General features: G+C 40.0%; 1 protein-coding gene across 2 annotated transcripts in view; it reads right to left on the bottom strand.

Moving 5' to 3' along the window:
* LOC124133189 (mitochondrial enolase superfamily member 1-like) overlaps nt 1-26,184 on the bottom strand; it is a 29,766-nt gene extending 3,582 nt beyond the window's left edge. Inside the window, exons 1-16 of one of the 2 annotated variants that reach the window (XM_048400510.1) lie at nt 26,148-26,184; nt 24,291-24,406; nt 22,047-22,149; nt 21,103-21,218; nt 20,361-20,447; nt 19,225-19,251; nt 18,772-18,812; nt 17,710-17,741; nt 16,975-17,013; nt 15,637-15,719; nt 15,229-15,263; nt 5,544-5,631; nt 4,802-4,936; nt 2,843-3,014; nt 1,423-1,525; nt 282-363 (exon numbers count right to left, since the gene is read on the bottom strand). In XM_048400510.1, coding sequence (XP_048256467.1) covers nt 282-363; nt 1,423-1,525; nt 2,843-3,014; nt 4,802-4,936; nt 5,544-5,631; nt 15,229-15,263; nt 15,637-15,719; nt 16,975-17,013; nt 17,710-17,741; nt 18,772-18,812; nt 19,225-19,251; nt 20,361-20,447; nt 21,103-21,218; nt 22,047-22,149; nt 24,291-24,386 — 1,239 coding nt within the window. In that variant the 5' untranslated portion in view covers nt 24,387-24,406; nt 26,148-26,184. The remainder of the gene's footprint in view (nt 1-281; nt 364-1,422; nt 1,526-2,842; nt 3,015-4,801; nt 4,937-5,543; nt 5,632-15,228; nt 15,264-15,636; nt 15,720-16,974; nt 17,014-17,709; nt 17,742-18,771; nt 18,813-19,224; nt 19,252-20,360; nt 20,448-21,102; nt 21,219-22,046; nt 22,150-24,290; nt 24,407-26,147) is intronic. The other variant, XM_048400509.1, reaches the window with a different exon arrangement.

The raw sequence follows: 26,184 nt of genomic DNA, 5'->3' as shown, positions 1-26,184 counted from the left end.
ATGCTGGGGCAACTGTACAGTCTAGAATACACATGCTGGGGCAACTGTACAGTCTAGATACACATGCTGGGGCAACTGTACAGTCTAGAATACACACACTGGGGCAACTGTACAGTCTAGAATACACACACTGGGGCAACTGTACAGTCTCAGTATACAGCGAGGAAACCTAACAGTTGTGAGACAACTTGAATGATACACAGATGACTACCAGGCAGGTAGTGACTTGGTGTGGAAATTTGGTTAGGTGATGCATGTACTGAGCACACCAAATACTCTACCTTAGGGACAACATATCTCCCATTCTTTACAATGCAGGGGTTCTTGAAGTTCTCATGAAGATGATCAACATACTCTGTCACTCTGTAATACACAAAGTAAAGCTTACAAACATGCACCCTGTAATACACAAAGTAAAGCTTACAAACATGCACTTTGTAACACACAAACTAAAGCTTACAAATATGCACTCTGTAATACACAAAGTAAAGCTTACAAACATGCACTCTGTAACACACAAACTAAAGCTTACAAATATGCACTCTGTAACACACAAAGTAAAGCTTACAAACATGCACTCTGTAACACACACAAAGCAAAGCTTACAAACATGCACACTGTAACACACACAAAGTAAAGCTTACAAACATGCACTCTGTAACACACACAAACTAAAGCTTACAAACATGCACTCTGTAACACACACAAAGTAAAGCTAACAAACATGCACTCTGTAACACACACAAAGTAAAGCTTACAAACATGCACACTGTAACACACAAAATATAGCTTACAAACATGCACTCTGTAACACACACAAAGTAAAGCTAACAAACATGCACTCTGTAACACACACAAAGTAAAGCTTACAAACATGCACACTGTAACACACAAAATATAGCTTACAAACATGCACTCTGTTACACACACAAAGTAAAGCTTACAAACATGCACTCTGTAACACACACAAAGTAAAGCTTACAAACATGCACACTGTAACACACACAAAGTAAAGCTTACAAACATGAGGGTTACGCTTGAGACCAGTCAAGCAAAGCTTACCCTCAACAGACCAGTCAGCCTAGCTTACCACCAACAGACCAGTCAGCCTAGCTTACCACCAACAAACCAGTCAGCCTAGCTTACAGCCAACAAACTAGTCAGCCTAGCTTACCACCAACAAACTAGTCAGCCTAGCTTACCACCAACAAACTAGTCAGCCTAGCTTACCACCAAAGACCAGTCAGCAAGGCCAGTCTTACATAAGTCCTGTTGGATATCTCTACATTTTCATGTACATGTCAATAAATAGCCTTTTGCATGAAATAAACATCAAAATATCAAGTTAGTTATATACATATCAGCAGTTATGACATAACCATGACTTATCATGAGCTTCCAGAAGTCTAGAACCGGACTCACCTGTTGTCATAGGTGCCCGAAACGGCGATGTAGTCAAAAATGGAGAGATGCTGTACAAACTCACACAGACCCACTCCTCCACCGTGAGGACAGATCGGGATGTCTGTGAACGGCAACACAGTTACATTATCATATATCACTTCCCTTACAAAGCTTAGTATTTAGAGGACATGAAAAATCATAGCACACAAGTCACACATCAGGTAAAGTTAAGCAGCACCAGAGTGGAGGTGGGTGGGTTAGTGCACCGAGCTAGCAAGACTGCTGACAGTTTTTCGGGCTTCAGTCCTTCCGCACACTGAATCACAGGTTGCACTTGGTCTGTCCTTAGGCAAGTGACTGGGTACCAGGTAGGATGTTATTCAGTGACTGGGTACCAGGTAGGATGTAATGCAGTGACTGGGTACCAGGTAGGATGTTATGCAGTGACTGGGTACCTGGTAGGATGTTATGCAGTGACTGGGTACCTGGTAGGATGTTATGCAGTGACTGGGTACCAGGTAGGATGTTATGCAGTGACTGGGTACCTGGTAGGATGTTATGCAGTGACTGGGTACCAGGTAGGATGTTATGCAGTGACTGGGTACCTGGTAGGATGTTATGCAGTGACTGGGTACCTGGTAGGATGTTATGCAGTGACTGGGTACCAGGTAGGATGTTATGCAGTGACTGGGTACCTGGTAGGATGTTATGCAGTGACTGGGTACCAGGTAGGATGTTATACAGTGACTGGGTACCAGGTAGGATGTTATACAGTGACTGGGAATGGATATGGACCAAATATATATGTATGTATTTAATTTGTTTACCCATTTTACTCAATAGTGATTTGTTTGGTTACTACTGGCATTCTTGAAAAAAAGAAGTGAAGCTGTGTGTCTAAAATCCACAAGATCTGACGGCAATCACAAGACCTTCCTCATGTTGTTTGTTTCTTTCTTTCTTTGTTGTTTAATGCTACACTCAGCTATATGACGTCAGTCTGTAAATAAACGAGTCTGGACCAGACAATCCAGTCATTGACATCTGGAGCATCAATCTATGCATTTGGGATACGATGACACACATCAACAAAGTCAATGAGCCTGACCACCTGATCTGTTTGTCGCCTGTTACGCAAGCATAGTTGCCTTTTACAGCAAGCATGGGTTTCCTGAAGACCTATTCTAATCCAGATCTTTAAAAAAAAGTATCGTAAAACATATTATATAGGGGCTGAAGTAATGTGGCATAATAATCAACTCTGGGCCAGACAATCCAGTGATTGACATCATAAGCATTGATCTACGCAAATGGGGTACGATGACATGTAAGCAAGTCATCGAGTCTGACTTGCCCAATCCCATTGTGAAAAGCATGGGTTACTGAAGACCAATTCTAACCCAGATCTTCAAGGATCATCCCACAAGTAAGAACTTACTTCCCAGTTTCTTGGCCATGAGGATGACGGCCACGTTCTCGCTGACTCCTCCAAGACGACATGCGTCAATCTGACAGAACTGGAGAGCCTTGGCCTTGAGGAACTGTTTGAACATGACCCTGTTCTGGCACTGCTCCCCGGTTGCCACGCCTATGCCGAGGGGGTTCAGAGCCTGGATGCAGGGAATGACAGAGTCTTAATTATCTTTGATACAATGTCAACAAACTTGTATTAGCCGGGAGGCCAAGTCCAGTGAGTGAGTGAGTGAGTGAATTATGTTTAACACTGCTTTTAACAGTATTACAGTTATATCACGGCGTGGCAGCTTAATGTGGGAGGAAAGCCCCAAGTGATGCAAGTTTACCACTTCTGTGAAACCCACGAGCAAGGTTATGGTGCTGACAAACCTAGAAACATACATAATCGGGACAAACTGGAATTTGAACCCACAATCATAGGTTTCTGGCGTGCCCAAGGGACACAACTTTTCACAGCGAATTGCAGCACCTTAGACAACTGGGCCACCCATGCCACCCGTGCCACCCGTGAGAGCCTACTGGACATTTCTAGGTACTATGTAAAGCCAAACGTTAGGGAAGATGAAAAACTAGAGGCAGTCTATTGCCAGATACCTACTGTAAAAAGTAGGTCCATTTTATAAATATATCTGCTTGGTGGGATAGATGCAATATTTGTAATAACTGTTACATAAGTCATAAAATTATGAAACATGGTACAGAGTTACTTTTGTAACCAACAAAAAAAGTTTATTGCAAAAATGTTTTAAAATTTTTTAACAAATGGCAGTCATGGCAGCCATTTTTCAAAATGGCCGACATTTGGCAAAAATGACCATTCTAAAACAGTTGGGTACATACCTATTACCTTTTTAACCTGGTTGCTCCTGTACTATATAAGATCTTTACAAGTGAAATGTGTGATGGTTTAAATGAAAATGGGACCTATTCTCTGGGACTGAATCTAGAATCCTGCATACCAAGTTTCATTTGTGTCATTTAAGCCCACTCTGGTAGTTCAGATTTCATAATACATACCAATCAACTTTTGATAAGGATACTGAGCTACAGAGCTACAGATAAGTTGCGTATTTGTGTAAAATAACCCCCCCAAAAATTCAAAACCCAATTACTTTCAATTAACTTGCGTACAGAAATGCATGCATTAAATGAAAAACTCAAATGTATAAAAACAGCACGAGTAAATACCCAATGAAGCTTTTTCAGCATGCGTACAACGGACCTTATTTCAATTACGAGCAAATTTACTTTCAAAGTCAAGCCCATATTTTGAACCGTTCTATACATCTAAAAACATTATTTATTTTTTTATTAAATCTTAAAATGTGTACTCATTTTGGGAAAAACCCAATAGAGTGATGAATAGATGAGTGAAAATATATAGTTTACCCAATGAAAATTGTAATAACTCATTGAAAATAGAAACCTTCGTGTAAAAAACTCAATTACTCAAAAAGTTATCTGGAGCTCTGCTACTAAACAACATCTACATATAAGTAATGTCAAAAGTGGGGTGAATCAAGTAATAATAAAAATATTCCTTTCAAAAGTTGAATAGTATATATCAATCTTGTATTAAACATTTTACTCTAATTATTATGAGTTTTAAGTATAGCATTAATATGTCTAGTCTGATAAAAGACATCAGATCATGGCGCCCAGTCCTTCTTTACACACAATGAGGGGCGGTCGGGTAGCCTAGTGGTTAAAGAGTTCGCTCGTCACGCCGAAGACCAGGGTTCGATTCCCGACATGGGTACAATGTGTGAAGCCCATTTCTGGTGTCCCCTGCCGTGATATTGCTGGAATATTGCTAAAAGCTGCGTAAAACCAAACTCACTCACTCACTACACACAATGACTGTGTGTTAAGGTTGGAGTTGAGACAGTCAAGGATTATGTTTGCTGTGTGGGAAACTGACCCTGGCAATCTCCGCATGACCTAGGACATCATCGGGACTTGTGGGCTCCTCGATCCAGGTGAGGTTGAACTGAGCTATCTGCTTCATCCAGTCAATGGCCTCCTGAACCTCCCACTTCTGGTTGGCATCAACCATCTGTAACAGACAGACCCAACACACTGTATCTAGGCCACACGTGTAGCACCTCCCCTGAATGTGATTGTGAGTTGACATCGTCAACTGTAACAGACAGACCCAACACACTGTAGCTAGGCCACACGTGTAGCACCTCCCCTGAATGTGATTGTGAGCTTACATCATCAACTGTAACAGACAGACCCAACACACTGTAGCTAGGCCACATGTGTAGCACCTCCCCTGAATGTGATTGTGAGCTTACATCGTCAACTGTAACAGACAGACCCAACACACTGTATCTAGGCCACACGTGTAGCACCTCCCCTGAATGTGATTGTGAGCTAACATCGTCAACTGTAACAGACAGACCCAACACACTGTAGCTAGGCCATACGTGTAGCACCTCCCCTGAATGTGATTGTGAGTTGACATCGTCAACTGTAACAGACAGACCCAACACACTGTAGCTAGGCCATACGTGTAGCACCTCCCCTGAATGTGATTGTGAGTTGACATCGTCAACTGTTTCTTGTGTTTTTATAGTTTGCTTTATGTTGAAGAGAGAGGACAATTGAAAAGCTAAACAAGCGGGTTGAATGTAAAATTGATGCCTATGCCTCCTCACCAGCAGATGGTCTGGGCCGATTTCCTCACGGATGATGCGGAGACGTCTGATGTCATCCTCAAGGTCAGTGCCGACCTTGGCCTTGAATCTGAAGGTCATACATTGAAGAGGATGAAAGCTTCAAGACTATAAGATGTTTTGAGGGATTATTCTTTTCATTTTTTTTACCGTCTATTCCGATTTCAAGTAAAGACACACTTAGGATATAAACAAAAAGCGAAATGTTATCAGAAATGTTCCATTGCACGCTCTTTCTACGTATACCCGAACAGCTGTGTGACATACACTTTTTATATACTGAACCGCAAAAGAAACATCACCATGGATAGATATTTGAGAAACCCTTTTTGTCCAAACACTGTAAACATACTTTGAGACATATCAAAAAGATGAAACTTGGCAAAACTGATCATCAAGGTTGAAATTAAAGTGTCAAATGTTCTTAAAGTGAAACACAACACTAGTCTCTGAGAAAATGGCATCACAAGTCAGTATCTCGTGTGTCTGCCATGTGCATTGATGACTGCCGTGCAACGTGGATACATGGAATGGATGAGGCGGTTGATAAAGGCCATAGGCACTTGAGCCCACACGCTAAGGAACGCCTGACGCAGTTCAGCAGCAGTTGTCGGCCTTGGTTGGACGTCATTCAGCCGTCTTTGAATCTCGTCCCAAGGGGCTCAATGGGATTTAAATCAGGACTGAGGGCAGGCCACTGCATGGTTCTGATGCCCTTCTGCTGGAGGAAGTCTCTTGTTGCTCTCGCAGTGTAGGCACGGACGTTATCATGCTGAAACTCGTAGTTGCAGCGACATGCCAAATGAGGTATGGCGTGTGGTCTCAAGACTTGATCAATGTACCGAGCTGCTGTGACACCATTGCCTCTCCCTGAACCGATGTTCTGGAAGATCACAGGGCCGACCCTCTGTGCAAGACCAATTCCACCCCAAACCATGATGCTCAGACCACCCCACGAGTCTCTTTCAACAACACAAGCATCCGAATAACGTTCCCCACAGCGTCGTCAGACTCTCTGCCATCTGCTGTTGAGATACAGTAACGGCTCTCGTCTGAGAAGAGGACTCGTCTCCACTGCTGGTGGTGCCAATGCTGGTGCTGTGTTGCCCACCGAAGACGGTCCCGGCGATGACGTGGTGTCAGAATGGGTCCTCAGTGTGGCCTGTGACAGTGAGGGTGTCTGCTCGTCAATCGTCGACGCACGGTGTCTGCACTAATGTGTAGCTGGTGTGTCCCCATGGTCTGTCGAGCAGTTTCCGCAGCAGTAACAAAGCAATCTTGAAGATACTGTCACACAATCTGACGATCCTGACGTTGGGCGGGTCATCTGTACATCTTCATCTTCCACTACATGGTCGGTCATCTGTAGTGTTGGTGGTCTGGAATCGTTACTAGAGCCTGTATATGGTCCTTACGTGGACTTGAAATGCATTGGTTACTTGCCGGGCAGTTTGTCCAGCTTGCAATCGTCCAAGGGCTTGGTGTCGCTGATTTCTTGTCAATCTTGGCATGTGGTAGCACTTCAATAACGAATGAATGTTATCCGATCTGAGTGGATTTTTATAGGACAAGAAATGGGGGAACGCATGTGCATTTCAATTTACACGGAACTCATGTGCATCAGCTCACCATGGCCGTTGCCATGATGCATTTGGGCGATCAGTTTTATTGTCATCTGCTTTGTTTTTTTATCATTAAATTTCATTTTACCTGACAAGGTAATGTTAAATTTTAGAAACTTTGTAACAAATAACCCAGAAATTTAAATGACAACTTTTCATGCAATGTTATTTGGGGTGATGTTTCTTTTGTGGTTCAGTATATATACCCAAACAGTTGTGTGACATACATTACTTTATATATATACCCAAACAGTTGTGAGACATACATTACTTTATATATACCCAAACAGTTGTGTGACATACATTATTTTATATATATACCCAAACAGTTGTGTGACATACATTACTTTACACATATACCCAAACAGTTGTGAGACATACATTACTTTATATATATACCCAAACAGTTGTGTGACATACATTACTTTACACATATACCCAAACAGTTGTGTGACATACAATACTTTACACATATACCCAAACAGTTGTGTGACATACATTACTTTACACATATACCCAAACAGTTGTGTGACATACATTACTTTATATATATACCCAAACAGTTGTGTGACATACATTACTTTACACATATACCCAAACAGTTGTGTGACATACAATACTTTACACATATACCCAAACAGTTGTGTGACATACATTACTTTACACATATACCCAAACAGTTGTGTGACATACATTACTTTACACATATACCCAAACAGTTGTGTGACATACATTACTTTACACATATACCCAAACAGTTGTGTGACATACATTACTTTACACATATACCCAAACAGTTGTGTGACATACATTACTTTACACATATACCCAAACAGTTGTGTGACATACATTACTTTACACATATACCCAAACAGTTGTGTGACATACATTACTTTACACATATACCCAAACAGTTGTGTGACATACATTACTTTACACATATACCCAAACAGTTGTGTGACATACATTACTTTACACATATACCCAAACAGTTGTGTGACATACATTACTTTACACATATACCCAAACAGTTGTGTGACATACATTACTTTACACATACCCAAACAGTTTTGTGACATACATTACTTTACACATATACCCAAACAGTTGTGTGACATGCATTACTTTACACATATACCCAAACAGTTGTGTGACATACATTACTTTACACATATACCCAAACAGTTGTGTGACATACATTATTTTATATATATACCCAAACAGTTGTGTGACATACATTACTTTACACATATACCCAAACAGTTGTGTGACATACATTACTTTACACATATACCCAAACAGTTGTGTGACATACATTACTTTACACATATACCCAAACAGTTGTGTGACATACATTACTTTACACATATACCCAAACAGTTGTGTGACATACATTACTTTACACATATACCCAAACAGTTGTGTGACATACATTACTTTACACATATACCCAAACAGTTGTGTGACATACATTACTTTACACATATACCCAAACAGTTGTGTGACATACATTACTTTACACATACCCAAACAGTTGTGTGACATACATTACTTTACACATATACCCAAACAGTTGTGTGACATGCATTACTTTACACATATACCCAAACAGTTGTGTGACATACATTACTTTACACATATACCCAAACAGTTGTGTGACATACATTATTTTATATATATACCCAAACAGTTGTGTGACATACATTACTTTATATATACCCAAACAGTTGTGTGACATACATTACTTTACACATATACCCAAACAGTTGTGTGACATACATTACTTTACACATATACCCAAACAGTTGTGTGACATACATTACTTTACACATATACCCAAACAGTTGTGAGACATACATTACTTTATATATATACCCAAACAGTTGTGTGACATACATTACTTTACACATATACCCAAACAGTTGTGTGACATACATTACTTTATATATACCCAAACAGTTGTGTGACATACATTACTTTACACATATACCCAAACAGTTGTGTGACATACATTACTTTATATATATACCCAAACAGTTGTGAGACATACATTACTTTACACATATACCCAAACAGTTGTGTGACATACATTACTTTATATATATACCCAAACAGTTGTGTGACATACATTACTTTACACATATACCCAAACAGTTGTGTGACATACATTACTTTACACATATACCCAAACAGTTGTGTGACATACATTACTTTATATATATACCCAAACAGTTGTGTGACATACATTACTTTACACATATACCCAAACAGTTGTGTGACATACATTACTTTACACATATACCCAAACAGTTGTGTGACATACATTACTTTACACATATACCCAAACAGTTGTGTGACATACATTACTTTACACATATACCCAAACAGTTGTGTGACATACATTACTTTACACATATACCCAAACAGTTGTGTGACATACATTACTTTATATATATACCCAAACAGTTGTGTGACATACATTACTTTACACATATACCCAAACAGTTGTGTGACATACATTACTTTACACATATACCCAAACAGTTGTGTGACATACATTACTTTACACATATACCCAAACAGTTGTGTGACATACATTACTTTACACATATACCCAAACAGTTGTGTGACATACATTACTTTACACATATACCCAAACAGTTGTGTGACATACATTACTTTACACATATACCCAAACAGTTGTGTGACATACATTACTTTACACATATACCCAAACAGTTGTGTGACATACATTACTTTACACATATACCCAAACAGTTGTGTGACATACATTACTTTACATATATACCCAAACAGTTGTGTGACATACATTACTTTACACATATACCCAAACAGTTGTGTGACATGCATTACTTTACACATATACCCAAACAGTTGTGTGACATACATTACTTTACACATACCCAAACAGTTGTGTGACATACATTACTTTACACATATACCCAAACAGTTGTGTGACATGCATTACTTTACACATATACCCAAACAGTTGTGTGACATACATTACTTTACACATATACCCAAACAGTTGTGTGACATACATTACTTTACACATATACCCAAACAGTTGTGTGACATACAATACTTTACACATATACCCAAACAGTTGTGTGACATACATTACTTTACACATATACCCAAACAGTTGTGAGACATACATTACTGCTATTTTGGCAGAATGGAAGGAACTGAATTGAATTTTTTTATGATAAGTATGTAATGGATGCAGTAGTCTTGTGTCATTCCATGTGTCGCATTTTTTTTAATTTTGGAAATCAAACATGTCAGGGAAAGTAATTTCACACGAGGAAAAGTGATTCTGGCTTCAAATCTCATTTAACACTGTTTTTTAACTAGTTAATTGCAGCACACATTCCAATTTTTACAGTTGACAAGAAATGTCTTGAAAGAAACTTATTATATATATTTACCTGAAATCATGCATCTGAGATGTTTCTAAGAAGCCATTATCAGATTGACTGGTGAAGCCATTTATCATCCCAAACCATCCTCCCGAGGCAAGGGAGTTAACTGACTATAAGAGTCCAGTTTCCACCCTTGCTGAACTAGGCTGGTATTATGGAGTTACATTTTGGCTGGACTAACAAGTCTATGCATTGTCCACTCAAAATCACGCAACGAAATCAAATACTGTCCGTAAACTATCCTGCTGATTTCGGTTGATTGCAGGATTTGCAAAGCATGTACACCGCTAACTCGTTGTCAAGAGATATTTTCTAAATCTTTTCATGATTTTAATCAAGGTGCTCACGTGGTTTGATGCACTTCGCGATGGAAGACTCGTTTTATCACAATATAGATCTTGATTATTGAGCAGATTGTCTTGACTGGGCGCCGCCATTTTGTTTGAAGCAAATGCAAGTGATACAAGAGGTGGAATCTGATTGGTCCATAGGAGAGGCATAGAAGGGACATAACTCGTAATAGCCACAGGTGGTGCTACGATCAAGCCCAGGAATTCCGGCCTAGTTCGGCAAGGGTGGAAACAGGATTTTTAAAGTCAGTTAACTCCATTGCCTCAGGAATATGTCCCAAATTGGCTTCCACAGGAGCTATCACGTGGGTGAGATTAAGCAATATCTCCTTTGAGAACTATATCACTGTAACGAATTTGCATCTCAATGCTTTGCAGACCATTGTGATGTCATCGGTTACTATGACGTCACTATTCTCTCTGCCACTGTGAGCTGGGACCTGCCTTTCATATCACAATTAGGAGATAAACCTACTGTGTTTTGAAATTTGATGTAGTCCCACTGTAGAATAGATACCTCTTTATTATAATTTGGAACCGAGCGCTTTAGCGCGAGGTTCCAAATTTTAATAAAGAGGTTTCTATTCTACAGTGGGACTACATCAAATTTCAAAACACAGTAGGTTTATCTCCATTCTACCATGACGGCAACAACGCTTTGAACATGGTGCTCTCTTGCAACGCGTAATAACACAGGTGCACAGGTCCGCAATCTTAGAACATTCCGAAAAGTGGCCACAGGTAGTTATATATGTAACAAATATTACTAAAGTTCAAGATTAAAAAACACCAAAGTCGTGAGTAGTTCATAATAAGTATTTAAAACACATAGTTTTTCAAACGAAGTTGACAAATAACCCTCCTAACTTAATCCAAAGAGAGATGTTTTAAGTTCTATCAAACTGTTGCACACTGTTGAACACTGTGGACTTGGCTGTCGTTTCTCGGAAATTTGTGCGAGAGGTCATTTCTTGGAAATCGAACATGCCATCATTTCTATTGTAGGGGTGACGGGTAATAGAAAAAAGGTTTTAAAATGCAAAACGAATATATTTCTACAGCAAACTTTATGAATTAACATTCTAATATACACTTAATATGTCTAAGAGTTATTAGTTAGATAGCAATTACCCCCAGTAAACAATAATAACATCAAAGTAAATGCCTCTCTACCCCGAACTTGGATGTGGCAGAACTTGACCTAAATCACGGTTACTCACACCTCACAGCTGTCAATGGCTGACAATCATGTCTTTACATTAACTTGATCTAGTTAAGAGAAGCAAGATGACAACCCCGATCTATGATGTGGTTCAACATTTACCTGTAGATTAACTGGGATTGATCGAGCCTGCTGGTACATCCATATGATTACTAATGGAACTGAGTATGACTGAACAGCCGCTGTTTAGGCTGCAGACGAGACGGATATTTTGAAACGAGGAATCTGCATGGTGTGACCTGTCAATTTCAAGATTTCACGGATCCAACGCCAAAAAGTGACAGAACTTAGACATTTCTGGTCCAGAAATAGTAGGTCGTGTATAATTTCCATAATTGTGCGTGTTCTGAAATGAATTTCATCAAGTTTGATAAGCTGTCACTTCAGTTGGGACATTGTTTTCGTGGACTTTCGAAAGGGAGTGTTTTCTGATGGACTTACAAATTCCCACCTGCCAAATTCTAACGGTGGTGGTTGACGGAGATGGCAATGGATATCGATCAGAAAAAGGTTTGTAAACACCATGTTGTCATGAATAAAATGTCTTCAAACACATTTTATTATGTTATATTTCACTTTCATTGTCGGTTGTTTCAATAATGAAATTAACTGTTCGTGGGTTTCAGAAAAAGCTACCAAAAAAATGAACAATTATTATTTTCTCAACAAAATTTATTAGATATCACTCTTTCACTAATTTTGAGTGTGTGAATCTTTGAATTATACCTCCCCACCCTGACATGAGAACCGTCCTAACGTGGCCCGGTTGTCACTGTATCTGCACTGCACTCTCAGTTATGGCTGCCAAAGAAATTGTTAACAGTAACAGTCACAGCAAAAAAAATGCAGTTTCCGGTATCCGGATACCTGCCGGATACCACCGGACACTTACCCAAAACGCGTCCGGGTATCCGGTGGCAGATACCTTGCCGGATACCAGATCCGTGGTATCCGGCATGGACACCTCACCTGAAAGTATGCCACCTGGAATCCGCTGTTAAAGAATTGCAGGAAACCAGAAGACAACCCAGTATTGATGCACAGTGTGATGCTGTTCAACATTAACACGTTGACTATCCCTGCTGATGTGATGTTGTTTTTTCAAACAATTTTTATAATGTTATATTTTACTTTCATTGTCGGTTGTTTCAATGAGGAAATAGCTTAAATTGTACCGATTCTGGTCACCATAGAACATTTCTCTAACAGTTTCATAAACATTTCATTTGTAAGCAAAAGATATGCTTCGTTAAATCTTTTAATGTCATCATCGAAGCAGTCAGGGTTGCGGCCTAGAACGCCCCAAACAGCCGATATCAAACTACCGTATTTCCTCTATTTGACACTATACGCCGTCTATTAATTGTGCGAGAGCCCTTGACTCAGCGTGTATTAGAGACCTGTCTGGTATTTGAGACCCAGCGTGTATTAGAGGAAATATAGACATGTTTTACAGTTCATATATGGGGGTGATCGATCGGCAGCCATTTTCTGTGAATCGATATGTAGGCTATCTATGTATTCATACGCACGTTTTTTTGTGAAAAGGCTTAATATATTTTAAAGGGGTTTCTGTAGCAAAAAGGAAACCTCTTTTTAACCAATCAGAATCAAGCATTCATCAATGTCATGGTAGAATATATAAGATAGCTACGTGATAAATCGCAAAGAACAATGAAGCGTGGTTTATTTCACGATAAAATATTGTTCTATCATGACATGACTTCTGGAGTGTTTGCAACCTAATGACGTCATTGGACAACGTTATTTTTTAGTTATAAATCAGCTTCATACAGATAGTTGTGGTATATTAATGTGTTTATCATTTTAAATATTGCAGTAAATTATTGACACATTCTCCGGTATGTTTCCTGAATCTCAATGCCAATTTTGGTGCAATGATAAAATCACGAAGACCATTTCACGACACCGAAAAAACACAGAACTCTAGACAGGCGTGAATTCACCCTGATGAAATCACATTTTAGAAGGATTGACATATTTGTACGAGTTAGATATGTAAACATGTCAAGTATTCAATGACAGAATTCATGGGGAAACCAGCGATGTCGACGCCCACGAAGATACATCTGTCATGTGTCAGAAATTCATCTCAGTGGCCTCAGGCTACTGGCGATGCTCATGATGGATTATTAGTGATACACAAGAGATCACTTGAAGTTTGTCAAGCGTTGTTCACAAGGACCATCTGTGGCCATGTATACAGAGTTTTTAAACATGGCTACATATTCATGATATCCCTTTTTCACTGTGAACCAGCACCAATATATATGAGGCATGGTTCAATATATAGTACCATGACACTATGGCTGTATCTCAAACATACTTTAGTCCATGCCTTTATTGATAAATGAAAACACAAATTATTCATAATATTTCTGCATGGTCGATTGTCAAGCGTAATTATCACAATGGAATGGAGATTATTTTATGCTGGATAATCAAGGATGATATTCTCAAACCCCTCATGTATGATCAGTGTGTTAAATATACTAAAATTATGGAAAATATTAACTGGTTATATTATTAAATATAATTCTGAAAATAATTTTGTATGTATTTAGAATTCAACGTACGGGTTACGACTGCAAAGTAATGAACCATTCGTAAGTTTTTAATCTTATCTTACCAATAAATGACTTGGATGATTAGTTTCCAGATTTTCAGAGTGACATCAATTATAGAGAAGGAGTCAAGCTAAACTAAGCCGGATGTGATGTCAAATAAACGAGCTGAGCGTTTTAAATGGTTTGGCCAAGTTTGGCGAAAGTTGCTGACGCTCATGCGGAGCCAGGAACCACTGCTACTGAAGCTGGTTCGCTGTACTTTGTACTCTCAAGACACTGATGGTTACTGTAATTACGGTTTACAAACTGAAAAAGTTGGATGATCAATAGAATCTTACCCTTTTTATATCATATATTTCAAAAGTTGTCGGTAAACGTAAAAAACGTGTCGACATGGTTTCAATCAAAAGTCACTTGGCTGCGATTCTGTATGACTTACTTGGTGAATCCCTGTGCCAGCGCTTCTTTACACAGCTGAAACATGGACAAGGCATTGGATTCACACCCTCTCGTATTTTCAAAATAGCGAACACCATCTTGACAGCTGGCAGCAAGGAGACGATTGACAGGCATGTACCAAGAGACATATTTCCAAGTAAACATTTCACTCGGGCAAATTAATTTGTCGGGGGTGGGGGGGTGTGGGGGTGGTGGGTGAGTCATTTGTGAGTGGAGTGGGAGTGATAATCTAACAATTAACGTATTATGGCCTTAACCCCAGCCATCCAAACAACAGAAAGGGACGAAATGGTTACGAGACATGGACACAATTACTTCACACAATTACTATGGTAACCCTTCTGGTACAAATTATCGTAAAGGGGAGACAATTCATTTACTGCATTACCCTTCTGAGTTTGACATCATCATAGCCGAGCCAGCCGCAGGAAGTGGTGTATGCGGGGAATCCCTTCGCGATGACATCAGCCTCTGTCCAACAATCAGGGAGTTCATTACACAAGAGTTAAGTAAACATATACTGGATCTGAGAAACTTAGGCCTGCATTACATGAGGATCCTGATTGTAGGACTTGATTTCCAAAGTAAAAAAGCCACAATATTGTATTTTTAGGTTAAATATATTATTTATACTTATCCTGACCCATAGTTAGTGCTTATATCTACTCATTACCAAAAGATTGGGGAAACTTCCTGAACTGTGTTTCCGGAGAAAAGAGAAGACATCTCAACCAAACGCACCCCTGGAATGTGCATGCACACCAGAAGCATGTGACCAAGACTAGTTATCGTCACTCTCTCAATTCCCGTACTTAATTCGGCCGAAAAAGGGGAAAAGGGAATGGCTGGGTGGGCTCTTTAGCGTATGAGTCAAGATAAATATTTATAATACTTTTACCCTATTTTTTTTCTTATCCTGACTCATACATATCACTTGAATCCCAATGTTGGTGGTATATGTTCCACCTGTGTTGGGTTCAGATCCCGATCTGTTTATTAGCCCTTGGGAACATGATAATCTGCTTAATTTCTTCTGTATATATAAAAACAGGGTACCACCTCCTTCTTGTGAAAGAGAAGAGGAAATCTGTAAGAGTTCGCTAAGGGAAAATGACTTTTCCTGCTTACTTTGAACAAATAGTTAAGATAAGGACATAATCTTAACGTAATCATTTTCACTCATGATCTGAATTACATAGTAGAACAGGGTAATGTTGTCAGTCCTTGGTAATAGAACAGTAACCAGACATCAATAAGTCTATGTGAATGCATGGTTAGTACGGCCTATCTTCTGTGCTAGAGAAGTGATGATGTGAGTAATCTCCCCTGGTCAGGCGCTAGTGTCCTTGACACATGACTATAGTCAGGACCCTTGTCTGACCCATGCTCGAGGCCGAGGGTACTTGTCAGCACCATACATGATAGGGGATGATTAGAAAATACTTGCTACTGAGTAAAAGCTGTAAATCGTACTGTCTGCTGATTAATGGCCCCAAGTCCTACGGTCTACTGACTAAACACCCCAAGTCCTACTGTCTACTGACTTAAGGCCCAAGTCCTACTGTCTTCTGACTAAGGCCCAAGTCCCACTGTCTATTGACTAAACACCCCAAATCCTACTGTCTACTGACTTAAGGCCCCAAGTCATACTGTCTGCCAACTAAAGGCCCCAAATCATACTGTCTACTGACTAGGTATGTTTGTGAAACTATACACAACTACTCACCTCTTTCCTTTTTCCCGGCTTGCATCTCTTTGAGGACAGCTGAAAGACACATTCATTCAAATCTTTTCATGTTTATAATCAAGGTGCTCTTGTGATCTAATGCACGTCGCAAAGTTAGACTTGGTTTTTCATAACACAGATCTTGATTATCAATCAGATCATTTTGTTTGAAGCAAATGCAAGTGAACTGAGAGGTGGAATGAATGACCTATGTGAGGAATCAAACCCAGATCTTTGGTGGAGGACTGAAACCTCCAATAAGCAATTCAAACTCAGGTTCTCCATGTCACAAAACCCTGCAGGTACTTTACCGCTTGGCTATAGCTTTACCCTTAGTCAGATATATCAACTTTATCATAGTCACAATTAGTGCTGAAACCTGACTTGCACAACCAGTGGTTGATAGCATGAACACCAATAATGATACACAATCAGCTGAGATCTACACATATGCATGTAGATGTACTGGGTATGCATCAGTACACCAGGGTCTCCTTGGTGTGACAGAACTGACACCGATGTGACAAAATAAAGTGAGTGAAGAAGTATGGTTTTACGCCGCTTTTAGCAATATTCCAGCAAAATCACGGTAGGGGTCACCAGAAATGGACTTCACACATTGTACCCATGTCAGGAATCAAACCCAGGTCCTCGGCATGACGAGCGAACGCTTTAACCACTAGGCTACCCAACTGCCCCAACAAAATTTTAAAAAGTGCCATTTGTCCTGCTCACCTATGGCCTCCTCCCTCGTCATCCCATCAGTTCTGAAACACACACCAGGCTCAGTCATGTTTGATAATCAGAAGGCTTTGATAAAACTGTTCTAGAATCATGATAACCATATTGTTTGTTGTTTAACGCCGCACTCAGCAATATTCTAGCTATATGATGGCAGTCTGTACATAATAGAGTCTGGACCAGACAATCCAGTGATTGATATGAAGATCGATCTACGCAATTGGGATATGATGACATGCATCAACAAAGGGAGCAAGCCTGACCACCCAATCCCGTTAGATGCCTGTTACGACAAGCATGAGTTGCTGAAGACCTATTCTACCCTGGATCTTCACGGTATCATAACCAACATATACACCAAAGTAACTCGGGTACTCGGGTCTGGTGGTCCCGAGTAGGATCCAGGTACCCACAGGACTACCCAGCCCCATGGGTAATTACAGGATATATTGTTTAATGACAATAACAATAAACAATGTTCGCATTTCTTTCCGACTATGCATGATTCCTTCTGACTTTCCATGTTTGAGTAAAGACAAGCTTCAGTCAGCTTCAGTGTATGCATGATCAGATCATTTAATGAGTGTATCTTAATAGTTTTTGCCAGGGCTCTGCTACAACAGTTCCATTGGGACATTTTGTACCCAACTCTTGAGACCTGCAGCAGGTACCTAGGGTCGGATAATTGGTCGGGGGTCAACTCATTACATATCAACTCACTACAGATAAACTCACTACAGATAAACTCACTATAGATCAACTCACCACAGATCAACTGACTAATAACAACAGTTCAATTCACCACAGATCAACTCACCACAGATCAACTCACTACTCACTACAAATTAACTCACCACAGATCATCTTACTACAGATCAACTCACCACAGATCAACTCACCACAGCTCAACTCACTACTCATTACAAATTAACTCACCACAGATCATCTCACTACAGATCAACTCACCACAGATCATCTCACTACAGATCAACTCATTACATATCAACTCACCACAGATCAACTCCCCACCAATCAATTCATTACATATCAACTCACAGATAACGGAAGTCAATGGTTGACACCAGCTTCTCAGGTTCCTGAAACACAACACACATCAGTACAGCCCCACAATCAGTACAGCCCCACAATCAGTACAGCCCCACAATCAGTACAGCCCCACAATCAGTACAGCCCCACAATCAGTACAGCCCCACAATCAGTGGACTCAAGTGTGTGGTACAAGACTCCTGGCTCAGATAATCGAGAACCGAAACATTTTTAATAAAGACGACTGCTAAAATGTATAACAAGTAAATGGAGAACTTCATGAAGTTACCATGATTACAAAAATTATTTTGGATTTTTAACTTCATTTTGATATAATTTATTTGAAATTCTGCCTGTCAGAACACAATATTAATATTCCTTAATATAGATACTTTAATGAGATTGCCAACGTTATAAAGACTACAAGCTAGAACTGACCACAGTATAATTTAATGTACTTACCATATCCACCAGTAACTTCCACATGGGCTGAAACACACAAGTCAATACACAAATGGGAGTTGGGCTTAATGTCGCTTCAGTTTTATCATGGCTTGTAAATAGTTTATGTGGGAGTAAGGTCAAATTCAAGCGGTGAGTTGAAACCGATGAGCACATGCTGCTGACAGACCAAGGATAATAATCAATGGAATCTGGGATTCAAACCAGGGACTTTTGGATCCTGGAAGCTAAGGGACACAACTCTGTATAGTGAATTGACCATAAGCGTTTTACCATTGCCCTCATACTTCAGTTCCAGGAAGCAATGTCCTTATGGAAGATCTCTATTACCACAAAGAATCAAGACAAAACTCCGCATTTATAAATATCAAATGTTGATTAAGCTGGGTTTCAATAAATATGGGTGTGTTTGTTTCTGTAAAAAAAACTAACAATTTCGTCTTTACGACACCATCCAACCCAACAGCAAAGAGTACATGTTTCAGGGAGTACAGCAGTTCCAAACACTGATGTCGTCACCCATGACTTTATACACAGAATCTCACCCAAGTGTCTTTTGATATCACATATATCAGCACAAGTCGCTTCTCACAAGAGATATCGCTTGCTCTCACCCAGACGGAGAAAAGTGGAAGCCAGTTTTGGATTATACTCAATTAGTGGGTAGTATTGCTCAGATATTTTATTCCAGAAAAACTCTTCACTGTCAGAACAGAGACCATCCATCTATTGGTATAAGGTCTCTGGTTGGAATTTTTATTCATTTAGGTTCCTGAATAAACATGAAATACTCATATCCCCCGTCAATATGTCATGAATGGTTCTGTGCAAGGCATTAGCCCTCCGAAATTGAGCACTACCTCCGTTTTCAGCCTAGGTCAAAGTCGTTGCTGTGGAAACTAAAAAAATATCTTTATTAAAAATCTCAAACTATCAAAAGGCAGCAGTTTACCACTAGACCCATCTATGTGCCAAGTTTGGTAGGGATATATCTTATGTTTTTGGGGTTCTGCTCCGGAAACGAAACATGACGGAAGGATGGACAGACAGCACCCATTCCTAGATCCCCCTTCCACATCGTGGCGGGGGATAATTAGGTGGAGGGGTGTAAACAGAGTGTTGCTTCAATGTCTGACCTTGCCCTCCATCTTGGCCCACAGATCCCAGACTGCATTGGTAATGGCCGCCACAGCAAGATGCATGACTCCTTTCTCTGGACCCAGCTGGAAGGAAATTGTTAGTGAAATAACACCCGCAAACTTATTTCAGTATTTTTCAGGGGCCCTTTTTTCAAGCCAGCCTATGATGTGTTTTAGTTCAACCTGCCCTTCGAAATACACCTCTGGTTGTGTGTGCAACAACTTTCATTGGAATGCGATATAGCATATATTTGTCTGTTTATAAGTTATGGATAAGTTACACTGGCATTGTGCATATCTTACAACGCTATATGATAAATCTACTAATGGTATCTTATATTAGTTGTATGATATACGCATGCATGTTCTAGCCTCATTTTCTGGTAAAGTGAGTGGGGGAGTGAAAGAGTATAGTTTTACACTGCTTTCACAAGTTTTCGAGCAATATCACGGTGGAGGACACCAGATATTCATATATGGTGTAGCGGCCATAAAATTTCAGAGTCCTGTGATGGAATTCGAACCACAGACTTTCTGATCAGAGGTCGGACGCCTTGTCCACATGACCAAAGAGGTTAACCCCGTCAGCAAGCTGACAAGGTAAGGATGTCATCTGTGGGATGACTCCACACCCTGCTACAATGGCATGATATATGTATGTATATAATAACCCCATTTTCTGGAATTTAAATATATAGCATGATATATGTATGTATTATTACACAAAAAGACTTCTCACCCATCTCATCTGGTCCTCACTCGTCAGTGACCTCCAGAAACTGGCGAAGTCGGCAAAGATGGCAGATAACTTAAGTCCAACGACGAACTTGCTCAGAACTTTGATTGCATGACACACTTTAAAAAAAATATTCAATACTAGAATGTGACTATGAACCTGTAGTTGACACTCGTTAGAAGTGGCACTTAATTCATGATTTCTTCTGTCATCTTTGCTGAAGTATTTTGGGAACACAATTCTCTTCGTTTAGGCCTATAGATACAAATACGTTTGTCAGGCATCATTACCAAAAGAGAATGAAAAATGGAAAGAAAAAGATAATAATGGAACAGATACTTTTCGTGATGACAATATGGCACGTGATACAACACAGGAAAAACAGCTGTAGTTTGCAAAGACTGTGAACATATTCTACCAAAGTGCCACCAAATATTATATATGCATTTTAAAATACTATGCTAATTTGAATTGCAAGTAGGTGAGGTGAAATGGGGTTTAACGTCACGTCCAAGATTATTGCACTTATATAGCGACGTGCATGTACGTGTGTGTGTTTGTGTGGCTACTTGTACTTGTCCGGACTGATGCCGATTTATAGTGCTAGCTCACTGAGATACCATGCCGCAGTTTAACATGAATACCCTACTCAGACACAGTATACTGACTCCGAGCCAACCAGTCCTTGTTTTAGCCCCTTAATGCCGAGCGCCAGACAGGATAACAACAAGTACCATCGTCTTTTGGTATGACGCGGCCGGGGATCGAACCCCGGACCTTCCGCTCTCCGGGCGGACATTCTACCACAAGACCACGGAGGCGGCCTGAATTGCAAGTAACCATTAGCCTTACCTGATATGTGTGTAAAATGAGAAGAAGTAATATCAAATTAACTCCAGATGATTCTGGTGGTTTTAAAGGCACATCAATATGAATGTTATTCTCACCGATCTCGTTCCCCTTGCCGACTGTGAAGGTAAAACCATGACCCTCCAACAGAGAATCTGTGCTCAACACCACGTACGGCGCCGAGTAGTCAGGGGCCACATTCTGGAGAAGAGCATCATTATCTTTAAACAGTTGTCACTTTCGTCCTGCCCATATCCATCTTCCCAAGGCAGGGGAGTTAACCGACTGTGAAAGTCCAGTTACCACCCTTGCCGAAGTAGGATGGAATTTCTGGGCTCCATCATAGCGCCATCAGTGGCTATTATGAGTTATGTCCCTTCCATGCCCTGCTATTGACCAATCAGATTCCCCCTCTCATATCACTTGCATTTGCTTCAAAATGGCGGCACCCAGTCAGGACCATGTGATCAATAATCAAAATCTGCATTGTGATAAAACGGGTCTTACTCCGCGGTTTGCATCAAATCACGAGCACCTTGATTAAAAACATGGAATGATTTGGAAAATATATGTTGACGCCGAGATGACGGTACACAGGCTTTGCAAATCCTGCAGTCGATGAAATCTGCACAGCAGTTTACGAACTGGATGTTGATTTCGTTACGCGATTTTGATTGGACGATGCATTGACTCGTGAGTCCAGTCACATTAATATGACTCCATAATTGCAGCCGAGTTTGGCTGGACTTTTATGATCAGTTAAATCCTTGCCTGGGGAAGATGGTCATTCTCAATTGTTTCGTCATTATCAGGGGAGCACAGGTGGAATTAACTGTACATTTTGCTCATATTTAACAGAAGCTCAATGATTTTAAAGACATACTGTTGAGAGCGGACACAATAAACTCACCAACCAAAACACTCTTCATTATATAATATTATATTCTGCAAACCACACATTTTTAGTGCAATATCAATATTCATAATAATGCTTATAGTCCTTGAGTAACATCATCCTATTGTTCTCCAATCGGGTTAAATCTCCTATATAGAGATGTGATAACATCTCCGAGATTTTACACATAATATCACCAGGATTATCTTTATACAACTTCCAATGATACAGTAACGTGTGAATGTCTCTCGCTAGAGATAGATTTTGCATTTGAACAAAATGTTCATTATGAAATGTGCAGAATGATTTAAAATCAATGACAAATGTTTTCTTTATATATACGTGGATCAAACCTTGAAATCTTTGACACTAAAGCCCAGTGAGTGTACCACTGGGCTACAGAGGCGCTGATATATCACAATGCTTTCAAGAATGTCTTTTTCAAGTACGCCATTAAGAGATATACACACCTGTTTCCTCAGGTTCATGGGAAACATAAAACTGTTGATAAATGTTGCTCCAAATTTCTTTTTGGTTTACAAGATAGATGAAACACTTCCCATCAGGTTTTTTTAAAAATGTTTTCAGAGTTTTTTATGCATTTAGAACAAAAGAGTGAAGCGGAAAAAACATCTCAGATTTTGTATATGTTTTGGACATTTATACATATTTATATATTATATAAGAAACAGAGACTGTCTCCAGTCTAGACTGCAGCATACCTTCCATGATTCCCCCTTTGAAAACTTTCTGGTCATGTGACTTTATTTAAATATTTAACCCCTTTGACTGTAAATGCATGTTAATCTGTTGGAATAATGACAAGAATTATAGTGACAAGAAAAATACGCTTATGTACATACAGACAAAAGTACATGTAACCATTGAGAAAATGTCGGTCAAAAAATTGTAGTCATACATGTAACCTTTTTCTTTCTTTTTTTTTTAAGTATTCACTTTTTAATTTAAAAAAAGATAATTCAGTACAATGACAGAGAAACACAGCTGACGTCGAGGGTTATCTCGTGTACATCAACGGTTGTCGCTTGCCCGAAGCTTTGTGTAACCACGTATGCATTGTCATAACCAGAACACGTTTTCGTGACTATGAATGCTATAGGTCAATCTAAGAGCGATATCAATCTCCTATCTCCTTGAACCTTTGAACTTGTTATTGCGGAATCTATGACGTGGCTCTGTCGCCCGTTCGATGAAGACAAAATGTGACAAATGACATTTAAAAAAAAAAATAGCCCAAAATGTAAACACACGCCGAAACATCACGTGCGGATCAATGCCACGCCTCCCGTTTTCCGCGTCATGATTGGTTACTCGGTTGGCGTGGCCTTGGCGCACGGACTCATCAGCTGATCGTAGCAGAATTGAAGATAATCTATCGCTTGAAATAAATGAGGTATGTCAGAACACGTTAAATGTAACACGTTACCATTGCGTCCGATCCATCTTTCTCCAGGGATGTCGGGTGGCGAATGTCCCGTACCACGCAGGCCGTTATTTGTGTGGGAGCCACGGTCAGAGCCATTTTGAACTGCTGTCGCTAAACTAAAACAAAGGGGGGTAATTCGTGTTGAACCAAAACGACTCGGGAAGCGAATATGAAATTTGTTCTTATTCCTTATATTATTTATGGGCAAATTTGCGTGCATGACAAATCAAGCTCGACGACAATGAAATATGATACAAAAACGGTGTTCACGATCAATACGAAACATCATGAATATATGTAAAATAAGCACATTTACAATTCACACAGCAATATTTTGTGTAGGCTTCATCAAACATAACTAACGCTTAGTACTTCAAAATATATGTTGATAGAAACATATAACTTCAAGTAATTTGAAGAGGATCTCGACTTGCTATATTAGGTGCTTTTGTATTACAGAAAGGGATAGGCGGAAGTGAAAATGAGATGGTTCTGGGAATGTGAGTGAGTGAGTGAGTTAGAACTTAAGGTCGCATCGGCATTATTTCGGCCATATAGCGACGAGACCAAGTTAATATATTCACAATTTAGTTAGTTATGCAAAGTTATATTTAAAAACAATTTATGAAACATAGTTGAGCATACTATTTTTAATCTGGGAATGTGAGACAGGCTACATTAAGCACTTCGTATGTAACAAAAAATAAAAAAAACGCTTTCTCACTGAATGACTTATTGGCAAAAAGGAAGAAATCCAAGGAAATCAATGTACGCACAGTGTACATGTGTAAAATGTGTTTCTCAAATAAGGACCGCCTCCGTGCCCCAATGGGAGCGCGCCTGGCCGGAGAGCGGAAGGTCCGGGGTTTGATCCCAAGCCGCGTCATACCAAAAGACGTTTAAAGATGGTACTTGTTGTTACCCTGCCTGACGCTCGACATTAATACCCCCATCACACCAAACTAGTTCTCAATACGTTCGTGAAAATGTTGTCGAACGGGCTCCAACTGTGTATGAACGTAGTGGACGTAGTAGCAACTATTGACAGTCTTTTTACGAACTTCATGGGCGGGCTCGGACGGGGAAGGTGCTCTAGAACTTTGAGTCTGCTCAAAATTTTTATTGTCCATCCCGTTCTGCAATTAGTCGGATTGACAAGGTACTTAAAACGAGAAAGACGTATTACGAACGGAATTGCCGTACTTCGAACCTACTAGGGACGTGTTACGACGTTGTGCAGTTGGACATAAATTTCAGTACTTGTGCACACCGACCGGGTCGACTTCTCTTTGGAGGCATGATGTGTACAGCTCGGAGCCCTGAACTTGAATGAAGATTGGCTACAACGCGCTCGGTATCCATAGGAGTCGGACCAGGACGGGCCAGGACGCGAATATACACACGCACTTGGGACGACATGAGGACGTACTGCGAACGAGTTGGTCGGGTTAAGAATTAGTTAGAACTGGCTTGGACGTATTGTGAATGAGGTTGAACTGGTTAAGAACGGGTTGTGAACGGCTACGGACGTGCTCGAACTGCTTCGAAACGTTGTTGGGATGAGGTGAACGGGTACTTTTACACGATCTGAACTGGACACAAACGGACTGCAGACTGGCCAAGAACGAGATAGACGTATTGAGGACTGCTTATGAACAAACTAGCATCGTATTCTACGCCAAACTACGTGTTCTACCGTAATCACAGCCCGTTCTAGTATTTGTTTTAGAACGGGGTAGAACGGGATAGAACTACTTTGGTGTGATGGTAGCATAAGCGGCTAAAACAAGTACTGGTCGGCCACGTCATCAATTTGCGCAGTGCAGCGTTAAACAACAAACAAACAAACAAATCTACCTGTGTCTAGGACCTCGCGACAATGCGGAGCTTCGAC

Source organism: Haliotis rufescens, unplaced genomic scaffold (assembly GCF_023055435.1).
Source record: "Haliotis rufescens isolate VD_foot unplaced genomic scaffold, xgHalRufe1.0.p SCAF_2, whole genome shotgun sequence".
NCBI classification, from domain to species: Eukaryota; Metazoa; Mollusca; class Gastropoda; order Lepetellida; family Haliotidae; genus Haliotis; species Haliotis rufescens.
Note: the sequence above shows the minus strand (reverse complement) of the source record. Positions and strands in the feature narration are given on the sequence as shown.